General features: G+C 41.9%; 1 protein-coding gene across 1 annotated transcript in view; it reads left to right on the forward strand.

Annotated features, from left to right (window-relative positions):
* DPF3 (double PHD fingers 3) overlaps positions 1–18,960 on the forward strand; it is a 154,859-nt gene that overhangs the window by 100,365 nt on the left and 35,534 nt on the right. Inside the window, exon 9 of the mRNA XM_074909648.1 lies at positions 9,724–9,861. Within this exon, the coding sequence (XP_074765749.1) occupies positions 9,724–9,861 (138 nt within the window). The remainder of the gene's footprint in view (positions 1–9,723; positions 9,862–18,960) is intronic.

The raw sequence follows: 18,960 nt of genomic DNA on the forward strand, positions 1-18,960 counted from the left end.
TTGTGTTAGGTTAGAATTGGTTTGCAGTACTCCACATGCAGATGTTTTGGGCAGATAGTTTTATTTTACATGGAAACATGCAGGTCAAAATAATGAATCTGTTTCTTGTTTGGGAAAACATGATTCCCACAATCACATTATTGGTATGAATAATTACCTTAATGGCTTGACACTTTCCTTTTTCTGTATATTATTTAATTTACCTCCAGGTTGCTTTTTCTGCCAGTGTTCTGATATTTCAGTTTGGAAAGTAACCACAAAGAAAGCTTAAGCATATTTAAACCAAATTAATTTTCTTATTTAACTGCATGGGCACAAAAAATTATTTGTGGTAAAGAACTACTGTGCTCTTTTTTCATAGTTACACATTCATATCTTTGCGAAACAAGAATATATCACCAGGTTTCATCAGTAATAAAAAGTTATGGGAAAAAACTAGTCTATGTGTCAGCAAGATGATGCAAGAGCAGTACCCAGCTGACACTGGGTCCCTTATTTTGGGAAAAAGCAATGTTAATTCTGAAAAGGCCTGCCTTCTTTGGAAGAGACATTTAGCTATACACCAATATTAAACCTGGTCCCAATATTAAAACTGACTGGAAATATGGAATTTCTATACGGAGGAAGATTTTCAAAGCTCAAAACCTTTTAGCATCCTGTGCTTTTAAGAGAAGGTGGTTAGTTGATTGTTTGTGGAACAAAATGCATCAGTTGATTTTATTGAGCATCTACTGTATCATCAGTTCAGAGTAAGATGTTTGACCATTCAAAGCACTGATAAAATTGCTAACATCATTGTGAAATGCCTTGTTTCATCAAATCGGCAAGTGGAAAACTAGTTGGTCAGATTTTCAACCAGTTGCATCGGATAGTGTTGTGCCTTGAGCTCCTCTGGGATAAATGCTTGGATAATGAAAGTGGCAGGGCAGCCTGCTGTGAGATGGGTATAGGCTGGAAATGGTAATGTAGCCAAATGTGTCAGCTGCTGTATGAGACCAGACCCAGACCCAGCTTGAATACCTGGCTAGGAGATAGAACAGGTGCCTTAAAGAATGGTGAAAAGTAAGGCTTGAGGAGCAAAGCAAAACCTCTGATGTCAAGCAAGAGAAGTGGAAGATATGCCACCACAGCTGTTCACGTTAAACTGGGCATGTGACTTTTAAAGGAGGGACGGAGTGAACGAATGTATGAATACCTATGTATGTAATAAGAATTGATGTCATGTCATCGTCAAATGATCAGCTGGCGAACCGTCAGTTCTACCCCAGCAGTCTTCTTAAAATTCTTTCTATTTCTGTATTGTTTATTATAAATTATTCACTATTAAAAAAAAAAGCAAGCTTCTCTGAAGTTTTATCTAGAAACTTGTATTCTGGTTTAAAAGTTGCAATCTGTTGTAGCACCTGAGCTTCATGACTCCAGATGTCTACTTCCTTTAGCCAGAGCAGTTAGATTGTGCTGAATCTCTACACGTTATTAACTTTCCTGATGTCCATCCTCATTTGTCTGCTTTCATTCTTCTCATGTTCCCACAGAGACTTAGCGATGTACATACTTCCACATTTGTTTTCTGTCCCTCTATCTATGGAAGATTTCTTTTACCCATCTCTAAAAAGAGTTGTTTCTTTCTTTTCCTTTTACCAATATGTCCTTGTCTCCTTTTAGTTTTATTCCTGGATAAACTGCTATTTTAGCATAGCAACTTATGTTTGTATTGTATCCTTTATTCATAGTCCCTCTGAGGCCGATATATGTATTCAGATCCATTCCTTGTGCAAAATGAGAATTGACTCAAACCTTCCTATGATCTCTGCTGGATCAGTGACTAATGTAACCTTGCATGTACCCAGAGACACTGATCCTACAGTGTTTTGTAGAGGCTGATTCTTTTGTCAGAAACTTCATTTTCAGGTTTCTCTAGTTATTTAACCTGAATTTTCTCTGTTGCAGTCTAAGACCAGGAGTTCTTGCTCTGTTCTTAGTGGATAACAATGTCTTCTTTCTATGACTGTAAACAGTTACTGGGGCTTCTTTCAACTGTGTTTTCTTCAGATCTTTTACTAAGATTGTTTTTTTTTTTTCTCTGATGAATCTCCAAAGGGTCTCATTTAAGTAGTAGGGGCCAGAACTAAGTTGAACATGCTGTTTTGAGGATAGAAGCAGTTCAGAAGATGAGTGGTTGATACATTTACATGTAACTTACAGTTACTTGCAGAACTTGGATTTATGCAACTTGCTCTGTTATGTATCTATGAGAGGTACAGAGATGGCTGACCTGATATGTTGTTTAGTGAACCATTTTCAGTGCATGATGCTCCTCTCCAGTGCTGTGTCACGTTTCAGTGGCAAAAGGAGTTTTCATCCTTGTCCACCACATAAGTTGATATTTAATATACCATTTGCTATAACTTCTTGTTCCTTCCCTGTTCAACTTGCTTCTACTCAGGCAGATTATCTATCAGCTTTAGTTTCCTATTATACTGCTTTGTCCTGTTTATAGTGTTTTATTTATTTATACTAGATGTCATATTAATATTTACTAATTATGCTACTGTTTGAAATAATTCTTTGGTTAATGAAGCTCATATGATATATTTTTATTATTATTCCAATAGTTTTGCTAACAGTCAGTTCTCTGCATATTTGATTCTTTCACTCTCTATTCCACCCTTTGAATTAATGATGAAAACAGAGGTGAGCGTTGGGCCCAAAATAGACTCTTTCAGGTGCTTGAAGGTACCTTATGAAGTTTTTTTTAAAAAATAGGCTCTTAATTCTGATCGATTTCAACTGGAGGTAGGATCCTAAACGTTTTTTCCTGAATATCCCACTAACTGCCTATCTACTTGTATTGTGCCTACAGATCATATAAGGCTTGGTCTCTAAGTGGACACTTTGAACTTGCCTTTGAACTACTAATAATTATTCAGAACATGGTTTTGTTTTTTTTAAAATGCTTGATCCTACGCCTCAATCATTATAGGTTGAAACATCCTGCTTTTTTTCTGTAAGTTCATCATCCAGCAGGCCACTGAAATGTGATTATTTTGAGGTTAGTTTTTTTTCTTCTCCATTCCATTTCTCCACTAAATTTATTGTAGATTCTGCCAACAAAAGGTTGGAATCTTCAGGTAGTTTAAGAGATTTACGATTAACAGATTCCCCTGAGTTTCAGTAGGTACCGAGGATCTCTCTCTTTTAGTTTCCTTAGAAAATTCCAGTTAAACGCTATATTGTTCTAGCATGACTTGCCAAATGCAATTCCTTGAGGCCTATTCTTTAGGGACTATTTTATTGTATATGTTTGTGAAGTGACGGCTCTTGTAATTACCTTGCTAACTTCACCTGCCTTCTTTCTCTCCTTGAAATGGACCTGATCGTGTCATACTCAGTTTAACAAATATCTCATTGATTCTCTGGAAGGACTGCTGGAATACAAAAGGCCAACAAGATAAATAGTGATTTAGCTTGATTTTTACCAGTTCTTTGAGACTTAATCTGTTGTCTTAATTCTTAAGGATACCATGAATGAGTCCAACTTCTGCTTCTTAGCACAGACCTTTGGTTAAATATCACAGTGACAAGCTGATTTGAAAATGCTTTGACTATAGCATTATGTTTTTACATGCTTCTCATAAATCTCCATCATAACTTCAGCTTCCCTTTAAACTATTAGCAGTTTAAGCCCTAAATTATCTCCTGGTATTATCCTTTCTAGTGAATCCCTAAGTAGTTAATAAGCAATAAGATCTAGAACAAATGATTGTTCAGATGAGCCCAACAAACAGCCCTCCCACCATAGCTGCTATACTTGGCATTCACCAACTACATTATTGGTAGAAAATCCAAGATCAGAGAAGCAAGGACACTTCTTTTTTTTTTTTTTTTTTTTTTTAAATATTGAATAACATAGACCTGGAGTAGAGCACATGGTAAGAGAGGAGTAGCGCTGACTCTTATAGTTGAATGTTTTCTACTCATATAGGCTACCTGTTTAGTCCTTTGCTCCTGCTTGCAATTAATTTATTGAAATGTGGACATATATATTGTTGACTTCTTCATGTTCTGTGCTGGAGTTCAGTGTTCCTGTTATCTTGATATCGCAGGTAGTTTCTGGGACTTGGGACTTGTCCTCAGGGGGCACTGAAACAAGGACTGTTTACTACCTACATAAGATCCCTTAGGAAATGGGTCACTAAATACTGCTGTAATACTAGAGGTGTATAGCATGACAGTACTGATCAAAGAGGGACAAACATAATGCCTTTCCATCAGTGGAGGTCAAAATACACTGTTAGCATTCAAGATCTCTAGATGTGCCAGAGTGTGGACATAACTGTAAGAAGGGAAATTATAGTACCAAAACAGTGCAAAACAAGGAGTGTTTTTTTTGGAGTGGAGGGAATTGTGGGACAGGAAAATAACTTTGAGGAACGACTGCCTGCCAGCTGTTAACTTAAGATTTAGTGTTTGACACAGCCCAGCTGAGAAGAAAGAACAGGAGGCAAAGGAGAAATGCAAAGAAAGACAAAGAGGGGGGCAAGATTCAGTGACAAAAAAAAAGCATGTACTCCCCCAATTTCCTGTTTCCACTAAAAACATGGATTGTTTCCTTCTGTCTCCTACTGGTGACAGATTGTGCAAAATGTATGTGGAGAGCTGGCTGGAACATAGCTCACAGCCTGCCAAGGACCAAATGTGTAACAATTTCAAAATGACAGCAACACAGCCATTAAATATTTGATGAGGAAGTCTTTTAAGTCATAGATTTCAAGTCCGCTTTTAAAGCAGGGGAAGTATTTTATATTAATTTTACTCATTGAAAAATGTAAACAGAATGAGAATTTGCTTATCCAAAGAGTTGCAGGCTGTTACAGGCCAGAACTTAGAACAGAGCTCTCTTTTATGAAACACTCAATGCTTGTGATTAAACAGTCTGCAAATGATGTTTTTTCCCCCATAACACAGTTGTGTAACGTCTTCATTTCAGTCTTGAAGAAAAGTAAGGTTCATCACAGCAGAGTGTCTGGTGGACTAATAAAGTCTCTCCCTCTTCCCCATTTATGGTGTTTCATCTGCACTACAGTACTACTACTTACTTACCCAGCTTGTTCCTAAGATGGCATTCACATCAGGTTATAGCAAAAACATATCCTTTGAATGCAGGAGGAATTGGAGTGGGTTACGTTCTACAAACTCCCGCTGTTTTCATTGGTCTTGGCTACGTAATTAAAGATCAAGTCAACTTCCCAGTGTTTAGATTCAGGATGAAATCTACCACATGCAAGGATGATGAGCCTATCCAGCAAGGAAAATTAAAGATAAAAAAGTTAAAGCTGCTGAAAAAAAGGCAAGGCCACCCGGCAAAGTTTATGAAAGGCATACTCTCACTTGCTATGTGTGAGCTGCATAGCGTTAACAGCTAATCAGTAGCATGCATTTCAGACTGGGAGAACCAGTTCTCATTATGCGTTTGTCAGCTAGGAGAATGAGAAAGATGTGGTGTAAGCACTGGTCTGGATGCTGGAACTCATGAATTGCAGCCCTGGTAATGACAAAGAATCACTGTGTGGGCAAGTCACTTAACCCCTCTGTGGTTCTTTTTTTCAGAAGTGAAATAAGAATAGTATTTCCCACTCAGGAATATGGAGGAAGATTAATTAATGTTTGAAAAGCCAGTCTTGCAGTGGGAAGAGTTATATAAGAGCTAAGTGTTTATTAACGATCACCCTTTTATAGAAACTACTTCTTAGCACCGTGATATGGTAGATTAATAAAATGTGCTCTATCTGGAAAATAAGAGATTAGGGTGAATTCAGGAGGATTCAATCTGTTGCAGAAACCATGACTTAGCTTTTATTCTAGCAAAGTCTCACGGGAGCCAATGGTTCTTTTGCCCGACTAATATTATGATACCCTTTTTCCCCTGCAAAAGTTTAATTTGCTTCGGGAATGGGAAATCTCTGCAGTTTCAAGTTATGGCATTGGTTTGGACTTCTTCCATGGCAGAACATGGATTTGAAAGGTGGCAAAGTCTTGACATCAAGAAAAAAAGCTGCTGGAAGCTGAAAATCTTCAGTCCTACAAAGGATTTGCTGGGACTGCGTAAACAGAACTCTTTTGCCTCAGCTCTGGTAAAAAGTCCTTTAAATTCCTTTTTAGCTAGGCATGTCTCAGCTTGCTGACACCCTTGAAGGCCATCTGAAAGAGTTTTGGCAGTGGGAAGAGCTCAGCTGCAGAATTACTACTGCCTCAGCTTATATTGATGCTTACTGTTTTTTCCTGGTGAGCTGATACTTTTTTGCTGGAGACGGGCGAGTCTGCAGACCTGTCTGATTTCCTATGCCATCCTAAACTCTGCAGCTAAAATCCCTGCAGGATCCTGTAGGGAATGGAGGCAAGGCCACAGCCTTGGGACTTTCTGCAGGGAATGCAAGTTTCCTTTTGTGCATGGACAGAGAGAGATGCATGAGACCTATATTCAAGAACATGGTGCTCTTGTAAGATAACAACAGTAGAGCTAGAATCTTGGGTATGTTTTCAGGTAGACCTGAATGAAACGAAGTCTGGTAGAATTTCTAGAAAGAATTTTCTTTTGATATTTAAGACTCATTCTAATAGGTAAATGGGACTGGGTTTTAGACCTTATCTGATTTTGCAGGTAGGTTATCATTAACACAGGATCAAGCTATGTAAGAGCGAGATAGCATTGGGTAGTATGTATCACACAGCTATTAACTCCAAGTGCCTCCTCCTTTGCCAGTACAGCATTGATCGTCTGGTAGTGCTCTGAAAATAAGGAGACAGAAGTTTTTGAGCAGTATCAGTAATTCATAGCAGAAGAATTATTTTTTAACTTTCATCTTCAAATGCACAAGAGTAAGAGGGATAGAATGCGATACTTAGTATGATACTCCAATAATCTGCTAGAAATGTAAATCTCTCTCTCCATTCCAAGAAATGCTGTACCACTGTGTAATTAGAGGGGGTTATCTTTCTGAAATAATTAAAACAGTGAACATTTCATAGCTCTCTCTGTTTTGATGATTACTTCTGTGTTACACTTTTTCTGCTATTCAAAAAGTGGAGACAAAATCTTACAGAACTGTGGATATCTTGTTGTTTGACTCTCTGTCAGCATGCTCGTCTCTGTTCCACTGCTTGTCTGTCCACTTGCTCTCTAGGACTGCAGAGGAGTAATTTCCCTCTCCAGAATCCATTAGGAGAATACATGGCTGGTACTAGAAGAAGGGAGACCAAACTAATGTGCATGGAGAGCATGCATCTAACCGCAGTCTGGTTTTTCAAAATGTCTGGCAATGGAGTTAGGTTTTGAAGTGCTAAGGATTGGACAACAGGCCCAAGCCAGAGTTGACCTATAGATGAATCCTGTATATTTTAGAACTCAAAACCATTGTGCTAGTAGGTATTGTACTAAGTTATAACAACGCACTCATGCTGATGTAAAAAGTGCTAAAGCATTGAAATACTGCAGCCTGAACAACAGGCCCTGAGCCGAAGCTGCTAACTTAGTCTGGAATCATTAACAAAGTATGTAAACTCGCTAGTGAAAGAGGCAGCCTAGAATATAATCAGTAGTAAGGACAAAATGCTGAGAATGTATCCAACCTCCCTTGTTTAGCCTTGTTCAAGGCTGAGAACTCACGTATTTGGCCTTGTTAGAAACTCCCTTTGTCTCCCCCCCCCCGCCCCGAGCCCCAGCCAGGTTTTGGGTGGAATTTAACAGGAGAACGAAACCAGAAATTTTCGGCTCAAAACAAAGGTGCCAGCTATTCTGGCTTGCCGATCTCTGGTATATAAGGCTGGACCCGCTCACAACGACTTTGGAAGCCTCACCTATGGGTGGACACACCCCATAGGATTTCCCACTTGCCGGGACAGGCTCACATATGAAATGAGAGCAGATGCTTCAAAGAATGGATGTGCGTATGTATCTGGGCATTTTATTTCTCACCAACTTTTCCCCCTCCCTCCTGCATGAGTTCTCAATTCTAAATCAAGAGCATTCAAAGACTTAAGAAAACTGTGGCTAAGGACACGTTACATTTGTAAAAAGCTTTTGTCCTGTTATGATGACTGTGTGATCATCACCTTGCAGAATGCAGAAAACTGGGATAAAAGTATCTGATATTCCAGTTCACTCATTCATATCATGAGGTTGTTTTACATGTTTCTTATAAGGCAAAGTATTTTCCTTGAGGGAGTCTGCAAATCAGCCAGAAGAGATGGAGAATGAAATATGTTCCCATTATAGGCTTTGATTTACAATTTTCTATCATCTCTTCCAGAATGTGGATCATCAATTGACTTTTTGTGAGTAGTAGCAGAAAGGTGTCATAATGGAAGTTTTACTTACATGTAAATGAATAATTGGGGTGGGTCTTTTTTTTAATTTATTTTTTGTAATTTATGGAACATTATGACATTCCCAGACTTGGGTGTCTGGGGAATGGGAAGTAAGTATCTATATACATTGCAGGATGCATTTTTAGTAACGGGGCTGAGTGAAGATTTTAGGAGTGGATGGTGACTTTCCCCTTGGAGATTTTTTCAAAGGGTCTAAAAACAAGACAGAGAACTAAAGACTGCTGGGTTCTGCTCTCCCTTCTGGCACCACTTCCTTTGCCTTCCTAAGCAAGCTATGCAAGACAGACTACTGGGCATGACATTTATTCCTGTGTGAAATCCTTGAGGTTAATGAAGCTAATAAAGTGACTGAAAATGTGGATGGGAGTAAAAATTCACAGGAAGGGCACTAAGCTTCTTTGCCTTTGTTTCCTGATCTTTTAAAATGACAATAATTGTATTTGCTAGACGGAATAGCTGTATAAAAGAGAATGGACATTCAGAGACTGCTTTGAAGATGAAGAGATAACTTTTAGAGACATTAACATGAATTAAAAACTTTATAGAAGCTGAATTTGTATGTAATGAATCTTATGAAGCTTGCCCTTGTGGTGAGCTCCCTGTGAAAATGTAGACCTTTCATTACCCTGAATTATTTGATCCTGTTCTTAATATCTGTTGACTTAGTCCTAAAATAAACAGAAGTTCAGAAGGAGAATTCTCTGTCACACATCACATTATTTATTGGGATGCTGAATATGAAGTTTACCTGGGCAAATAAGTATCACTACTACATGTTGTTCTAGCAAGAAACTGTGGATGATTTCCATCTCCTTGCCGTGACTAGGAATCAGTGAATAAAGCTATTTATTACCCTTTTACAGAAAACATTTATTTTAAAAAATAAAAATACTGTTTCCTTTACTCAGAGATTCGTAATGAAGAAAATAGTGTCCTTTCTTCTCAGTCCAGTTCCTATTGCTGTGCATGGTGCAGCACCAACATGGGAACTGGCATTTCATTTAATTTTGTGTGCAATCACGTTTAGTAATCTTAGCAGAGAGGATTAGGGCTGTATGAGCTGCGGAGACTGAATATGCATTTGCCTGGGCCTTTAGGAAGGACTGCTGGCAGCACGGTGGGCAGAAAGCTTGTTTGGGGACTTGTGGCTGCAGGGTGGCCCTTCCATCACCTTTCACCAACGTCAGCTGGAAGAGTTTCAGGCAGGCGCGCGGATTGTGTGGTGCTGCTCTCGGGGGAGAAGGGAGCGTTACTTGAGAGGATGCTGACATTGTTACAGGTCACACTGATGTTTCCATTCTCTCTTCCCCTCCCTCGTATCTCCTTTCCTCCCAGTCTGTGGCAAGCGTTACAAGAACAGGCCTGGGCTGAGCTACCACTATGCTCACACCCACCTCGCCAGCGAAGAGGGTGATGAAGCCCGCGAGCAGGAGACCCGCTCTTCCCCTGTCCACAGAAATGAAAACCACAAACGTGAGTAGTATTTTCCCTTTGCCTTTGAGATCCTTTTCAGGGATGTTGCCTCCACCCTGTCTTTGCCTTGCAGAGGCTGGCGTGATTGTCTGGCTCCGTTGTGAGTGATTGGGACCTGGATGCTTGGAGCTAATCAGCCGCAGCTCACACGGGTGCTGGCTTAGCTAGTCAGAAATTCATTTCAAACCCAGCATTATCTCTGCAGCAAGTCACTTTTCCATTACTGCTCCTGTGGGGAGGAGGTGGCAAGGAGAGGGGGGAAGAGAAGAGACGCCCAACCTGCCCATCATCAAGCAGCCTCCCAGTGGCTGTTAGCAGGGATGTCAAGGAAATACACATCCAGTAGTTTGAGGGGGGTGTCTTTGTTTTGCCTTTGAATAAGAGACATTTATCCATGCCTCGGTTTTTTAGGTATGAAATTCACAATACCTGTCCCCCTTGTCCCTGCATCTCCTTTCCAAACACCTTACCCTCAATTTTACCAAAAGCTGCTTCTTAGTTACAGTTTGGGAAAATCTGTGAAAAAGCATCAGTACTGATCTGCAAGGAAGAGATCTGGAACATGAGAGGAGAGAAGAGTTTTGTGCTGAGATTCCCCACTCTGGTACAGAGATGAAAGAAATCTCAGTAGTCCAGATGACCCTATTTGACTGTCCTTCCTCTGCTTCTTAGCCATGGAACTGGGAGACAAGGAGACTGCGTTTTGCAAGTCTCTAAGCCCCTGTTTCTCAGTTTTCCAGTGTGCAATACTATGAGATGTTTGCTTTCACCTTGGGATTTGTGTAGATAGCTTTGTTCACTTTTAGAAAGTCCTTTCAGATTGCCATGTGAACTGAGTCATTTTACTTCAAAGTAATGAACAATGTGGACAAAGCAATGAAATGCCTGTGAGGAAAAATATCCAGGCAAACACTTTCTAATACATTAAGAAGAACTAGGAGAAATCTGGAAGTAGGAAAACATTTTCTTTCTAAGCAGGATAATTGATACTTGTCCCCAGGGAGGTGTGGGAGGGGGTTTCCTTCCTCCAAAGCATCTGCTACTAGCCACTGTCTGAGCTTGAAGGGCCGTTTAGTGTGATCCCATTTGGCAGTCCCTACATTTCTGTCACTTTTATGCTCTACCTTTTAGTTATTCACATGTTTTGTAGGTTCACAGCAAAAGTCATTTTGACTCCTCCAGCTGTTGATAAACTTGAGCTGTCAATGCACTAAGAGTGACTGTTTGGGCAGGCTAGAGAATGTTGGTGTTCAGCCAATAGCTTTTGTTCACTTAGCATTTGCATCATCTCTGTTGATTTTTGGTGTTTTTGTTGGGTTCCCCCCCCCCCCCCCCCCCGCCTTTGCTGCAGTAGTCACTAATAGTTGCAATTCTGGGAGGCGTATTGCAAATCGGTATTGAATTAATATTGATAATGGCCTTGCACAGATGCCCATACAAATAAGGGTAGTGTCCCCTGCCCTTCAGCTTGTGGTAGAGGCTGAGGACAGTCTCAGTCCTTACATTTCTAGTGCTTAAGAATGATAGAAGTTAGGAACGGCCAGCCTTGGCCCATGGAAAGAAAGGTGCATTCTACGCTATGGGAAAGGGTAGAGCAGGAGCTGCTGGGGCTTGTGTTCCTCCAGAGCTCCTGTGTGATGCACGTGGCTGAGGGAAGCTGCAGATGATCAGATCCCCAAACAGGCAGAAGTTTAGAACCAGTGGTGTAAACCACTCTGAGTTTCAGGTTCCTGAGCAGAAAGAATCTGCTTAACAACCAGCCAGGAGCCAGTGAGGTACAGGCAACAGCCATGCAAATGTGAAGATCACCCCTGGGGAAAGTCCCAGACGCCGGAAGGTAACTCTCCCAAATGGCTTAGCTGTCGCAGGAGCTGTTTGTTCCTTTTTGCCTGTTTGTTTACAGCCTTGAGCTCAGATCTTGCATCTTTGCTCTTTCACTTACTGATATTTAATTTATGCTGCCATTTATCTTCCATGTGAATGCTAATTGTCCACATTGCTAATGTGCAGTCATTAAATGGTCCCTTTGTACAGGGGGATGGTGGGGAGCCAGGGCATCAGATCCTTCCTCTCCCCTAAGAACTGCTAGGCATGTGTTATGAATTAGATTTGACAGGTCTGCAGTGTCGCAGGGCTGGGGCTTCAAGAATCCTCTCTGCATGGGCTTGGGGGGTTGGGGGGAGGGAGGGGATGTTAATCCAAACAGCTAATCCTCAACCTACTGAACAGGAGGACCAGAGATACGGTACAGAGCAGGGTCTGGTTATTTGCTTAGCAGTGTGTCAGAGAGATATGAGCAGCCTGATTTAGAGAAGGCAAGGCAAATTCAAACCAGCCATTTGGAATCTGTCGTGCTGTGGGAGGTGAGCACTGGGTCAGCAAAGTTCAGGCGGGTGGCTGCAGCCTGAACTTCCTTCCTTTGTACCCGCATCTCCTCCGCAGCCTCTGCTCCTTGCAGTACCTGCGGTAACAGCAGCCGTGCTGATGCAGGTGAGAGCTTTCTGGAGCAGGGTCTCTACAGGATTCTGCTACGGATGCACCAGCTGGTCCAGCTCAAGAGCTGATGACCTCTTGCCTTTCTTCACACCCAGTCCCCTTTATCTTTACTCTTCTCATGCACAGACCGATTTGGGTAGTTCAGTAAAATACCCAGGGTCTGGAAAAGAGATGTAGGTAGGAGCAACCTACCTGAAACTGAGAACCACCGAATAGATGTGTATCAGAGAACAGGGACTGGCGCAAGCCCCAAGTCTTACCTCCTTGGCTCATCTCGCTGTCCTTGACTGTTGTAGAAGGTTTCTTTGTTTACAGCTCGCTCTCCTTCTGTCCTTCCTCACCTATAGATTACCCTTCAGTGGTAGAAGATAGTTCAACAGTCTTCTCTGGCCTTTGCCTTTCCTAAAACATCTTTGCCTGTGCTTTGTTTGCGCTTTAGTTGCTTTGTTTGTATGTCTTATCTAGCCCTTTGACACAGACAGATAGCCCTTTCTCAGTGCCTAGTCTTGCCTCTGCCTACACTCACATTTATTTTTGACCTACTCTCTGATTTTTTTGCCTAAGTATGGAACTGTGAAAAGGAAGTTATAGAAAAACCTTGAAAAAGTCAACTCCCCCCTTCCCCAGCTCCACTGATAAAAAGAAATGATCCCACACCATTCTCAGCCTTTTTTTTTTTTTTCTGCTGGCTTTTCCTCCACATGTTGGCACTGAGAGCGTGAGATTTGTGAGCCCAGGGTGCATCCAAGCCTGCCACAAAACACCTGCTGTTTTATTCCATCTCACTCCATGGGTACAGGCCAGCTCTGGGGGCAGCTGGTGCTCACAAATTTTGAGACACTTCTCATATAGGAATTACATTTAGACTTCTATCTATTGAAATGTGTGTGTGAATGAGTGTACTAGTATAAATGCTCTTCCTTAATTGCTGGGAGAATAGGATAGTGTGTCTACATGGAGAAAAACTTCCTCTCCTTTAAAGGAGAAGAGTTTTCACTGACATTTTGCTGTGTGAAACGTTGGTTATAGGCAGCTGTGCAGTAAACAGCACATGAACAGATCTTATGCCCACAAGCACTTTTGCCAATGACAATCCTAAATAAAGCACGTTGTGCGGGCTGTTGCTGGCCTAGCTGCCATGCACAGGTTGGTTCATCCTACAATGCACGTAGTTAATGAGAATGCAGTCCTGTGCCCTCCTGTCACTCTGCTAGCTTGTGCATCTGACCCGCAAAACCACCTGCCTATGTTATTTCTTGGCATCATCCTGTTGTGCCCAGTTCCATTGCAGATTTTATGATGTGGATAAATCTCTACTGGAGAGACCAGCCAAAGTTGTTTGTGTACTCTAAGCATAATTGGATACCCAGTCTCCAGAGATAAAAAATTAATGTGCTAACCTCAGTGTGCCTCCAAGCTGTCCTCCAGCTCCCCCACACAGTCATCTTTGAAACATTTTTATTTCCATCCAGGCAGGGGGCTGGCCATGAATAAATGACGAGAGTCAGCCCCTCAGTTGGAGACGAGCTGTTTGTTCCTCTCCACAAGCAGCATCAATTTGAAAAGCTACATCAGGCCTACTTTTTCCCTGCCTCCGTGCTGATCCTTGCTGGGGCCATGATGGGAGCTACTTCTGAATGCAAGGATGCATCAAGGCCCACCTTGCAACAAGATACCCTGCAGCAGGTGCCTTTTGAGTGAAAATATGTACATTACCTTGAGTTGACTTCTCATTAGTTTAATCTGTTTGGGTTTTTTCTTTTTTCCAGAGCTTGTTTTTATAAGAAAAAAGACTCAGACTACTAGAAGAAACAGTAGTGATTGCAGACTTTGGAACTGTGTAACGATTTCCTCTCAAACCCTGTTTGCAGCTGTAGGTTTCTCAGACTTTTGCGCCTGTGTTTCAGAATGCTGAGGAAAAAAATAATTTGTTTAGACTTTTGGAATAGTGGACTATCCCAAACTAGTCTCCTACGTACAGGGACACACAGGGGACTTTTCATTGTTTTGTTTGCAGTTGTGGGGGTTTTTTTGATAGTTTGGGGGGTTTTTGATATACTGCCTGGCCAGGACCTGAAATGCTGTCAATGTGCAACTCTCACTGAAGAGAAGCAGGTAGTGCTTCTCAGTAGTTTATGGAGAAACGTTTCCAATTTGACTAAATAGTTTTTGAAAACCATGTGTTGCTTCAATAACACGTCAGCTCCTGAGACAGAGTGGTATCATTTATGTATTTATAATTTTTTTTTTTTCCTTTCTTGCTATTTTTTCTCCTCTATGTAGAATTTGAACCAAGTAAAACCCAAAAGATTTGACTGAATTTGCACTTAGGTGCTCTGCCTTCTTATACTCCTCCAGTGAGCAATTTCCATATCCAAAGCCTACAACATGTCGCAGGGACCCATTTCACAACACTGGCCATTCTTACCTGAATACCAAGGGTTGCTGCTGGATGGGGCTGTATATTGGGCACTATAATCCTTCCTTTAGCTCACTGAGCTGATGGGAATGATGCATTTTATTGGCCAGAGGCCAATTCGCAAGAGAGGTACCCCCCAAAATCAGGCAGTCTGTATGTTAACATGTCAGACTCTTGTCTGCCTTCCTGTTCTGTAACTCTGACTGTTTATAGTCATGAGGCACTAGCCAGTTACAATGATTTACTGTGCGCAGTGGGATTTTGGCCTATGCTTAAGGTGCTCCTGCAGAACACTCTGTAAGATCAGTGCACAGACATTTCTATGAAGTGCTGCCTTATGGTGCAGAAATGCTGGCTCCCCAGATCTACAAGTTCTGATCGGTTGCTGTTGTATTTTCCTACCTGTACCTTCTGCTGCCCACCTCCTAGCTCATTCACTAGCTGTCCAGCTTAAGGGCCTTACATATTGATTCCTGTAAAAGACACGATTGAATGCTCTTCCTTTCCCACATTCAGAGGCTTCTTCTGACTCCTACAGATGTACCTCCTTCTCGTAGCACTTCTTACAGCTTGTAGCACTCCTTGGCCGTGCGTCTCTGTGAGCAGGGGCTGTAGGAAAGGCAAACCTGTCAGAGCTGCTAAAAACTGTGCAAAGGCAACAGCCTCCTCTATCCCCACAGCGCCAACTAACTCAAAGAGGAGATAAAATCCAGTTACTAGGGAGAACTGGCAGTACTTTGGGTGGGTGGTTTGCAGCACCTCTCTCAGTAGCATAGCCTGCTTCTCTGGCTGCCAGCAAAGGGCATGCCCATGCTGTGTGGGGGAGTGTGGCGTGGGGAGCCTGAGCGAGCGGAGGCCCATCGAGCTGTGCAGGCTGATTAGCTTGAGTCTGGGAACAGAACAGCAGCCGTTTCCCAGTGCTACACCCAAGTTCAGAGCTTATTCTGTTGAATGCTGTGCCCCATTGACACAGATGTGTCGCTACCAACCTAAGCTGCACTTACAGCCAGCTGGAGGGTCTCTGCATCAAGCGCCCCAACACTTCCCCGTCTGGGGTTAGCCAACGTGCTTATCTCTGGTGTTAACGACAGAGTAAACATGCCCAGAGAGACCGGCCATTTCCTCTCATTCAGTTTGATTTACATTTTTTCCTGGAAAACTGTGATGAAGAAACCCTGAATTTAATTCACTGGCAAGGAGGCCACAGAAATGACTGCGCACATCTCTGCCTGGCTGCGTACATGTGGGAGAGCAATGGCCTTGAACGCTGTACTTGGCCTGTTCCTCACTGCACCAGGAGTTATATATGTATGTTCTTTTATTGTTCCTTCCCAGGGCAGGGTCTAGCCCTGAGCACAGAAGCACCTCCACAACCTGCTTCTCTGACCCCCACCATTGCTTATTACACCCCAACAATGACCTGATGCGTGCCCAGCTCAGCACCTCCCTCCTCTTCCTTCAAGAAAAGCCACAGTCAAAGTGCCACTTTTCTCTTCTCCTAAAAACCAATTTTTTCTTTAATTATCACCTTGTAATTTCTTGCACTAGCCTGCCTATCCTCCACTGATACATTTTGAGCCATAAACGAAGGGACCGCACTGAGATTCCTTACACTTGAGAGATGAAGCAATAACAGGTGGCAAGGCTGGAGGCAGCCCTGGCTGGGCACTCTGGTCGCCATGGAGACAGGCCAGGACTGTCCGGGTTGAGCACTTAGGCTGTAGGTTGGGATTATATGTCATCAAGTCCTCCAAGGGGCTTGACGACCGCAGGCTCAGGCTCTTGGCTGGCGTTTTGCTGCTCAGGCAGCCAAACATTGGACTTGCACTTCGACGGCAAGAAAAAAGGAGGAGTCAGAAAGGAAAACTGGGCCCCAGTCTCAGACAAAGAGTCTTGTAGATTAAAAAAAATAAACAAAAAAACCCAACAACGACAAAAAAAGCAAATCCACCCCTTTTCCTCCATCACAAAGTGCATTGGCTTGATTCAAACCTACACACAGGTTCCCGTGGTCTCTATTGTCCTCTGCAAATTTTTGTTGGAAACAGAGTAAATGGCCTGATTCAAAGCCTTTCGAACTGAATTGAAAATCTCCAGTGGACTTTATTGGTTTTGGATCAAGCCCAGAAGAAACAGGTAAGAGTTGGACCAAATGTGCTATTAAATCCCTTTGGGAGCACATATATGTCCAACTGTAGCCAATTCACTGTAATCGTTCAGATAAATGATGCACAGCCCCCCACCCCGACAGCAAGGCACGCACTCTATTCCTCCTTCTCCACAGACTTTCCAGTAGTGTGGATATGATAAAAAATAGGCATAAAATGCTACCAAACCTAGATGCACATCTTCAACTATGGTTAAGTATTATGCTGCATTACCTACAGGGTAAAGAAATATTATGTGATTGTGATTTGGCACCAAGAAACAGAGAAATCAGTTTTTCCTTTAAGTACTCGTTCCAGCTCCAAGTTTTTAAAGATCATGATCCAAACCATCAGAATAACTTCACATAGAAAACAGGAAGTTGAAAATCCATAAGATCCTATTTATTTGGGGGTTTGTCTGTATGTATTTAAGGGTCACTTTTTGAAGGAAAGCTGTTTAAAATATCTGTATTCTGAGATTTCTGATTAAAATATAGGGACAAGAATTGCTCCTTCTGAGCTTGCCTTCCATTCAGTATATTTTCTGCAGCCATGAGAGCTAGAAAAATGAGATTCTTATTGAGTCATGTGGCTCCAGGACATGATGTAGAGAAGAAAACTCCTAATTTCTCGATGTTATTTATCTAGAAGCATCCTTCTATTATTATTAGACTGAAACCATGAAGAAGATAACTTCCAGGTTTTTTTGATTACTTGGTGAAAGGAGAAGGGAAGCTAGAATGTGTTTAGAGCCCCTGCCCTCAAAATCAAGAAGGCACAGAAGTTATTTTAAATATATAAGCTGAGTCAGTTTGTTTAGCTTTTTAGGCTTTGTCTACAGAACAAAGTTACTGTGTGATATACTACAGAATTTATTTAATTTACAGTACTTATTTTGCAAGACTCCTGTGAATGATGGTACCATATTTTAAGTAGGTCTTTATTCTGCTTAGCTTGGTATAGTTTGAAATTAACTTGATTAGGCTAAGAAGAAAGAAAAAATTTCAGAATAAATGCATACCAAAGTTATTTGGAAATATTGACTTTATTCTCAGTCTGCATCCTGTCTTCACATGAATCAACTTTCAGGTACAGAGAAACTATAATTTGAACTGTACAGATCTTTCTCTGTCTCTCTGGGTCACAACAACCCCATGAAATGCTACAGGCTTGGGGGAGAGTGGCTGGAAAGCTGCCTGACAGAAAAGGACATGAGGGCGTTGGTTGACAGGTGGCTGAACATGAGCCAGCAGTGTGCCCAGGTGGCCAAAAAGGCCAATAGCATCAGAAATAGCGTGGCCAGCAGGACTAGGGAAGTGATCTTACCCCTGCACTCAGCACTGGTGAGGGTGCACCTTGATTACTGTGTTCAGTTTTGGGCCCCTCACCACAAGAAAGACATTGAGGTGCTGGAGCATGTCCAGAGAAGAGCCACAAAGCTGGTGAAGGGTCTGGAGTCTTATAAGGAACAGCTGAGGGCACTGGGGTTGTTTAGCCTTGAGAAGAGTAGGCTGAGGGGAGACCTTATCGCTCTCTACCTGAAAGGAGGTTGTAGTGAGGTGGGTGTTGGTCTCTTCTCCCAAGTAACAAGCACTAGGACAAGAGTAAATGGCCTCAAGTTGCACCAGGGGAGGTTTAGATTGGATATTAGGAAAAATTTCTTCTCCAAAAGGGTTGTCAAGCATTGGAACAGGCTGTCTAGGGAAGTGGTTGAGTATAAGATGTTAAGTGGTTGAGTATATACCTCCCTGGAGGTATTTGAAAGATGTGTAGATGTGGTGCTTAGGGACATGGTTTAGTGGTGGATTGGGCAGTGCTAGGTTAACAGTTGGACTAGATGATCTTAAAGGTCTTTTCCAACCTAAACAATTCTATGATTCTCCTTAATCCATTTTAAAAAGTATTTTAAACAATTGTATACTCTATTTATTTTGGGGCAGATGAGGGTGAAGACAGATCCTTTGATGAAACTAGAAAGTGACACCGAGTTAAAATGGCAAGAGGCACTGATTTAAATACACTCCCTACAAGCACACC

Source organism: Athene noctua, chromosome 6 (assembly GCF_965140245.1).
Source record: "Athene noctua chromosome 6, bAthNoc1.hap1.1, whole genome shotgun sequence".
NCBI classification, from domain to species: domain Eukaryota; kingdom Metazoa; phylum Chordata; class Aves; order Strigiformes; family Strigidae; genus Athene; species Athene noctua.